The sequence below is a fragment of the Epinephelus moara genome, chromosome 17 (genome assembly GCF_006386435.1).
Source record: "Epinephelus moara isolate mb chromosome 17, YSFRI_EMoa_1.0, whole genome shotgun sequence".
NCBI lineage: Eukaryota > Metazoa > Chordata > Actinopteri > Perciformes > Serranidae > Epinephelus > Epinephelus moara.
In genome coordinates this window covers 34,048,198-34,056,765 of record NC_065522.1, presented here as the reverse complement: position 1 = coordinate 34,056,765, position 8,568 = coordinate 34,048,198, and the positions used below count along the sequence as shown (strand labels likewise).

At 42.2% G+C, this 8,568-nt stretch overlaps 1 protein-coding gene across 1 annotated transcript; it reads left to right on the top strand.

The window, feature by feature from the left end:
• The first annotated feature begins 6 nt into the window (after nt 1–6).
• LOC126403826 (zinc finger protein OZF-like) lies at nt 7–6,870 on the top strand. Its single transcript, XM_050066627.1, has 4 exons — nt 7–90; nt 724–5,540; nt 5,650–5,743; nt 6,041–6,870. The coding sequence occupies exon 2, from the start codon at nt 724–726 to the stop codon at nt 1,915–1,917; it is 1,194 nt and encodes a 397-aa protein (XP_049922584.1). The 5' UTR covers nt 7–90; the 3' UTR covers nt 1,918–5,540; nt 5,650–5,743; nt 6,041–6,870.
• The last annotated feature ends 1,698 nt before the right edge of the window (nt 6,871–8,568 follow it).

The window sequence follows — 8,568 nt, the reverse complement described above, 5'->3', positions numbered from 1 at the left end:
AAGTTCACATTCACTCCTGTCCCTGTGAAGAGTGAAGATGATGAAGAGAAACCTCAGTCCTCACAGCTTCATCAAAGACACACTGAACAGGTGGAAACTGGAGCTGATGGAGAGGACTGTGGAGGACCAGAACCAGCCAGGAACTCAGATCCAGATACACATTTACAACCTGAGACACACAACACTGGAGAGTCTTCTGAACCTGAGACTGATGTCAGTGATGATTGGACAGAGATCAGAGAACCTCAGTCAGGTTTAAACACTCTGAAAAATGACGAAGTCCCTGTTCGTAACTGGAGGTGTAGTGCTGGTGAGAAACCATTCAGCTGCTCTGAGTGTGGGAAAAGATTCAGCTCAGGGCAACATCTGAAGAAACACATGATGACTCATACAGGAGAGAGACCATTCAGCTGCTCGGTTTGTAATAAATCTTTTACAGAGAGCCGAACTTTACACAAACACATAAGAACTCATACAGGAGAGAAACCTCACAGCTGCTTTGTTTGTAACAAATATTTTACACAAGGTGGAAACTTACAGACACACATGATGATCCACACAGGAGAGAAACTTTTCAGCTGCAATGTTTGTGAGCAAAGATTCTCTTGGCCTACACAGTTCATAAACCATCAGTGTGTTGGGTGTCAGTCCTCACAGCCTCATCAAACTCAAACTGAGAAGAACAGAGAGGCAGAGCCTCCAGCCAGCAGCTCAGCTCAACAGATGGAAACAGAATCTGATGGAGAGGACTGTGGAGGAGCAGAACCAGCCAGGAACTCAGATCCAGATACACATTTACAACCTGAGACTTTTGACAAGTATGGAGACTGCTCTGAACCTGAGACTGATGTTAGTGATGATTGGACAGAGACCAGAGAATATCAGTCAGGTTTAAACTCTCTGAAAAATGATGAAGTCCCTGTTAGTGATTTTAAATGTAGTGCTGGTGAGAAACCATTCAGCTGCTCAAAGTGTGGGAAAAGATTTGACCGCAAGACACTTCTGAAGAGACACATGACAACGCATACAGGAGAAAAACGTTTTAGCTGCTCAGTTTGTGAGAAATCATTTAGACAGAGTGGACATTTACACACACACATGAAAACCCACACGGGAGAGAAACCATTTAGCTGCTCCGAGTGTGGAAAAAGATTTGGCCGCAAGACAATTCTGAAGCAACACATAAGATCTCATAGAGGAGAGAAACCTTTCAGCTGCTCCATTTGTAAGAACTCTTTTACACAGAGTGGACATTTACTGAAACACATGACGATCCACACAGGAAATAAACCTTTTAACTGCTCTGAGTGCGGGAAAATATTTGGCACCAAGACAGATCTGAAAAGACACATGAGAACTCATACAGGAGAAAAACCATTCGACTGTTCAGTGTGTGGTAGAACGTTCTCTCACAAGCAAACCTTAGTCCGCCACATGAGAACACACACAGGAGAGAAACCTTTTAGCTGCTCAGTTTGTAACAATGTTTTTACAGAGAGAGGAAATTTACAGACACAAATGTTAATCCAAACGGGAGAGAAACCTGTCAGCTGCTCGGTGTGTGTTAAAAGATTCTCTCACAAGCAAACTTTAGTCCGTCATTTAAGAATCCACACCGGAGAGAAACCTTTCAGTTGCAGTGTTTGTGAACAAAAATTTTCTTGGCCTACACAGCTCAAAAACCATCAGTGTATTGGGTGTCAGTTCTCACAGCCTCATCACAGTCAAACTGAGGAGAACAGAGAGGCAGAGCCTCCAGCCAGCAGCTCAGCTCAACAGATGGAAACAGAAGCTGAAGGAGAGGACTGTGGAGATCCAGAACCAGCCAGGAACTCAGATCCAGATACACATTTACAACCTGAGGCTGATGACAAGACTGGATCAGGTTCCTGTTATGATCCTGAGACTGAACAGTAATGATTGGAAAGAGACCAGAGGAACTCAGTCAGGATGAAACTCTGAAAATGAAGGCCATGTCAGTGGGTCTGCTCCATTTTCAGTGCGCCGAAGCACCGCTTAACATGTAACGGCGCAGGCCAGGAAAGCTGGTAAAAAGGAGTGTAATCTGTCAGTCTGAATGACATTCATCAGTCATTTGTCTTCAGTCTCCCTTGACTTTTTTGTGTTTGTACGGGCCATTTGGTCGTGGTAACGTAAATGCCGATCTTGCCACTGAAATTCAGCAGCAGATCCAGCTTATCTGCCGGCTATGAGAACTGTCAGATGGTGTGCAGTCTCTGATACTTGGTCCACCAAAGGTGTAGTGCCTAGTGACCCACCGATTCGGGATGCATTGCTGGTGAGAAACCATTTAGTTTCTTTGAGTGTAGCCGGTCAGACTTGACACTGCGGTCTGCTACAATCTCTGCGTTGTGTTAGGTAAGATGAGGAACAAGGCATGGACAATGGCTGGTCTGCTTGACTGGGCGGATTTATTCTGTGTAAAACACATTAAATTCAATACAGCACTTTCTCACGACCAGTCTCCACAATGCACACCTCTCATCTCCAGGGCTAGAGCCGAGTGAGTCTTAGCATTTATCATGTTCAATTTTACATTAAATTAAATCAATTGTATAATCACAGAAATATTTTTCCATCCGTTAGCAGCAGTTTTCAGTATTTCATGAATTAACAACATATCATATGACAAAAAAAACAAAAAAAGGGAGCTTACATACCTGTGTAAAACACATTAAATTCAATACAGCACTTTCTCACGACCAGTCTCCACAATGCACACCTTTAAAAGAAAGGTACATCACAACAAACTGCATCAGAAATGGTCTCCACGCTGTTGTAGCCTAGCTTAAAAACGGCGACCTAACCAGCAACATAATAGTGCTATACACGGTAAAAAAGGAACATACACGCTAGAGAGAGCGGTACGCTAATAAAATACAACATGTGTGACCCATACAAAGTACAGGTTGCAAGTATGTTTAACGTTTTTACCACATTTTACCACACTATTTACAGAAGCGCTAGTAGCATCTTACCTCTCATCTCCAGGGCTAGAGCCAAGTGAGGAGAATTACCCTTAAACAACAGGAAGTGACTTCGCTGTAATGTCAAAGGTCACACAATGAAAAAGTGAAATTAACAAAATAAAAGCTCCCCAAGAGAAATACAGAAACAGGAATTTTACATGAAAACTAACAGCAACATGTGAATAGAAATAAAAACGGACTTTTGGTGAAATATAAACAATCTTATTTATACATCGGTTACATGAGTGCAGTAAAATATCTAGTTATAGTGGGAATCTGAAGACACACATGATCACTCATACAGGAAAGAAACCATTTATGTGCTCTGGGTGTGGGAAAAGATTCAGCTTCGGGCAGCATCTGAAGAGACACGTTACACTTCACAGGAGAGAAAAATGTTTCTGTTTGCTCAGTTCGTAGAAATCTTTAACACAAGGTCTGCACCATTACCGCGCCTGTGTATGCCTGCAGTGCGCTGAGTTGGCAGAGTCTACACCTCATTTAACAGTTTTTGTAGCTCGCAGTAGTGATGGCCAAATGAAGCCTCATGAACCATTTTCTTTATTTTCTCACGCCACCAGATGGCGCTCTTGGTTTAAAGATAGAGGCCGAAGGAATGGCAGTGAAATGTGCTTTCAAACCTTTGTTGAACAGACAGCACCATCTAGTGGCTTCAGAAAATGAAGACAGTGGTTCATGAGGCTTCATTTGGCCATCACTAGCTGGCAGATCCAATGGACCGGCCATAAAATTTCAGTGGCAAGACCAGTCTTTACGTCAACAGGATGACATGGCCCTTACAGCGAACTGATAAATGTCTTTCAGGCTTACATAGAATCACATCGTAAACATAATTGTCCATGTGGGCAATCATTTGTCAACTGTGAAAGCTACTAGACATTTGAGTGGTCACTGTCGCTGGCTAAATTATTGCACTCCATTTAAACAGCTCTCCCGGCCCTTGCTGTTATGTGTTAAGTGGTGCAGCGGAAATTTGGGACAAAATTTGACTAATATGTAGCCCATTTCCATTAAAGCACTACTTGTCAGCTGATTGAATGTTAAAGGGCTTGCCCTTAAACATTTTCTAGGCTAGACTTTTAATAACTAATCTTTTTATGTTTAGTTTTTCTTACTATTTTACTATTCTACCTACCTGTCCAGGAACTATAGACAGAAAATAGCAATTTGCTTAAACCTGGTACAACACATCTCTCCGTGTTTTGAAGGTCAATGTCTTTTGTGCACTGTCTCTGTTAAATAAAGAAACATAACAGAAATATAGTGTTTGGAGAGTTCCTGCCCCAAGTGAAGGACTTCAAGTAGCTCAAGGTCTTGATCACGAGTGAGGGTAGAATGGAGCGTGAGCTGGATCAGCGGGTTTGGGTGGCGTCTGCAGTGATGCATCCGCTGCTCTGGACTGTTGTGGTGAAGAGGGAGCCAAACTGGAAGGCAAAGCTTTTGATTAACCGGTTGGTCTTCTTTCTGACCCTCACCTATGGGCATGAGCTCTGCGTGGTATCAGAAAGAATGAGATCACAGATACAAGCAGCTGAAATGAGTTTCCACTGCAGGGTGTCTGGGCTCAGCCTTAGACATAGGGGGAGGGGCTCAGACATCTGGAGGGAGCTCCGAGTAGAGCCGCTGCTCCTTCACATTGGAGTTGGTTTGGGCATCTGATCAGGATCCTCCTGGGCACCTCTCATTAGAGGTGTTCCGGATATGTCCCACTGGTAGGAGGCCCCGGGGCAGACCCATAACATGATGGAAGGATTACAAACCTAATCTAGCCTGGGAACACCTTGGGGTCCCCCAGGAGGAGCTGGAAAGCGTTGCTGAGAAGAGAGAAGTCTGGAGCACCTTGCTCAGCCTGCTGCCCCTGCGCCCCAGCCCCGGATAAGTGGATGAAAATGGATGGATGAACATAAATATAAGCATCATTTAAGTATTCCAGAATAAATGATTTGCTCAACTTTTCTGCATTCATCAGTGGGCTGTGCTCACTTCTGTCTCATACAAGTCATCGGTGTTGATATTTTATTATTCAAAAAGCAATAGTCTCTCCTTGTGACCAAAGTTTACGTGTGCTTTTTTCATCATGTCACTAGAGACTGCATGAACCAAAGGACCTTTTAAAAATTTGTTTAGTCTGTTAAATGTTTGACATCTTGAATGTGACTTCAAGTTACACATTTAGTGTTGTTGAAGCAAACCATCTCTGTTGGTTCTCATCACTGTGAACCCCCTCCTTGCTCCAAGTGTCTCCATGTAGACACATTAATTCATATGTTCATTAAACATTTAAACAGTTTCTAGATCCTCATCTTGTGCATACAGTTATGATAAAGTGCTGGTGAAGACTCACACTTCTCACATTTCTGTTGATTTCAGTACTACTGCGTCAGACAAGAAGGGGGTCATCTGGTTTCAATCCACAATGAGGCTGAGATGATGAACGTGCCTTGTATATGTGCACGTGCCATGGGTGGTGTTCACCAAAAGTTTTGGATTGGAGCCAAGGTAGTGGGGGCACATCGCAGATTTGGCTGGGTACATAACCTCACTGATGGATGATTTGGAGGAAACACTCTGATGCATGATACATAGAGGAGTATGTGTGTCAGATGTCATTACGGATCCCCACCTTTGTGTTGATCAGAATGATGGATCTGAGTTCAAGTACACAAGATGGCATCGTGGTGAGCCGAGCAACTATCATGGACGGGAGCACTGCGTCGAGTCGAACTTTGTTGGTAAGAAAAAATAGAGGAGAAAGAAAGATTGTAGTTTTAAGAAAGGGTGGATGCCAGAGATTTACTTCTGATTATGAAAAAGTCGTATGAGTGATTCTGAAGAACACTGGGCCTCATGCAAGAACCAGTCGCATCAACAGATTTCTGTGTAAATATTAGTTCATTCAGTTGAAACAAGCACTTCAAGACAAAAATTTCCTGCATGAAGCCCAAAGCAGAAAATGTGACAATGCGTTTAAAGTTAGAAGATGATTCTGTCTGAATGCTGAATGTGATGTTTTCTGTTGTGTTTTCCAGACTGGGGATACTGGAATGATGCAAGCTGCCAAGAATGGGAATACTTCATGTGCGCCAAGAATATGTGATCATCAGCTGATTTCACATTTTTAGTCAGTGTCAACATCAACAGCTGATCAGCTATGTTGCAGTGGGACCAGTCTGTTTCATGGGAACACTGCAAACACAAGCTTTTAAATTTACTGCAGTAAACGCTTCAGCATTCATGTTCCAGTGTCTCGTTTTATTAGTCATTCAGTGATGTGAAGAAATCTACGTATGACTACTAGGACTACGTATGATAACAACTAAAAGATCCTGAATTAGGTGTCTTTAATCAATAACCTTTAAAATCAGTGTAGGTATAGGACACATTGAAGTTCATGTCTTTCATACATTCCTCTGTTCATCATTTGTCTTATCCTTGAGCCCAGATTTAGACAATCATGCAAAATATATAATACTTGATGAGATGACCCATTTCCCAGAATGCATTGCTGCATTTATTTGTGCTTTTTTTTTTACTTATAACTTGTGTTCTGAAGGTTGTGTGGACTTGGAATGAAGTCCTGCTACCATATTATCCATGATATCACATCCAATGGTAACAGCCCTCATCGCCCCCGACCACAGGTAGTGAGAATAATGAACATACCGAATGTGTTTTCCTGAATTACTCCCTCGGACGTGGGCGTAGAGACTCAGAACCGAGTGCTACTGCCATGTTATTCATAGCTCTGCAGAACTATGACTATGTGATGGCCAAATGAGGCCTCGTGAATCACTGTCTCTATTTTCTGAAGCCACCAGATGGCACTATCTGTTCCACAAAGGTTTGAAAGCACATTCAATTTGCCAGTCCTTCAGCCTTTATCTTTAAACCAAGAGCGCCATCTGGTGGGGTCAGAAAATAAAGAAAGTGGTTCATGAGGCTTCATTTGGCCATCACTATCTCTGATCACATCAGAGCCAAGGGTAATCTTTAAAGAAAACATTAAACAAGGAGCACAAATTAATGATTTTCGCTCCTTTATTTTTCTGAGTCAAAAATGTACTGTTTAGTTTTATTTAAAAATGTTAAAAAATAAAGGTTTTAAAGGGCTTAATTTAGATTTATAAGTGATACTTTGCGAGAATGATCATGGACGTAATGTATGTAATTCTTTAAGTTCTATATTATTGCTATGGTAGATGCCAAACAGTATATTCTCCCAGTAAAGGCAAAGCCCTGAGTCAGTGTTATCAACACCACACCGGTGTTACAACTTTACAAACTTGGTTAGTGTAGGAACAGATGCAGCATTGTTTCTGGAAACATCTCACAAAATGAACAGTAACATGTCTTAATTTAATCTAAGACAATGGCTTTCAGGATAATATTGATGAGGAGATATTGGTATGGAAGATTACAAATATTCTTCCAATTCAAATTATCAACAAATCTAAACCAAGATGAGATGGCAGACAGTTGTATCTTGGGAACGATACATTCAGTGTGTGTGTGTGTGACCAGGCGTGACAAGTTTGGCCAGTGTGGGGTTAGGCATTTAGTTGTGATGGTTAAACCATAGTTTGCCACAACACTCAAGACAGTTTAACATTTCGTGACACCTCCATGACATCTGAGCAATAGATTACCTGAGGACGGCTTCAGAAACACCAACGTATTTGGACCTTGTGTTGAGAAATGTTTTGAAGCTTTTGCTTCAAAGTTCAATAATTAATCTTCAACATGTGTTTGGTTTTGTTTGAATTATTTCTCTTCCTGGGTTTGTTTTTCTGAGTTAACCTCTAATTTCAGTAAAACTTCTGTAGTTTTATTTTGAAGCGTCATAAATTATCTGACCCGGAAGCTGTATTCTTTACTGTGGCTAACTTCATACTGTTTGAACAAGATGGCGTCCAGCAGAACCAGGTGTTAGTAGAGTGTCTTTGTTGTGTTTTTAAACATGTCTAAAGTCCAAATGCTGAGATCGTTGGTGAAGCAGCGACTAACTGTGGCTGCTGAAGAGATATTTGGGCTGTTTGAAAGAACGATAGCAGAGTACGAGGAGGAACTTTGTCGATCAAAAGAGGAGAACGAGCGACAACGGAAACTACTGGACGCTGTTTTCAACCCTCAACCTCAGTTAAACGAAGGAGGTTTGTTCATTAAACATTACAAGTTCATTATTAATAATATAACTGCAGCTTTGTTCAATAAATATTCAGTCTGTCGAAAAGCCACGTTAGCTTCTGTGGTGTCGTTAGCTTCTCTGGTGCTGTTAGCTTCTGTGGTGCCGTTAGCTTCTCTGGTGTCGTTAGCTTCTCTGGTGTCGTTAGCTTCTCTGGTGCCGTTAGCTTCTGTGGTGTCGCTAGCTTCTCTGGTGCCGTTAGCTTCTGTGGTGCCGTTAGCTTCTCTGGTGCCGTTAGCTTCTGTGGTGCCGTTAGCTTCTGTGGTGTCGTTAGCTTCTCTGGCCTCGTTAGCTTCTGTGGTGTCGTTAGCTTCTGTGGTGTCGTTAGCTTCTGTGGTGTCGTCAGCTTCTCTGGTGTTGTTAGCTTCTGTGGTG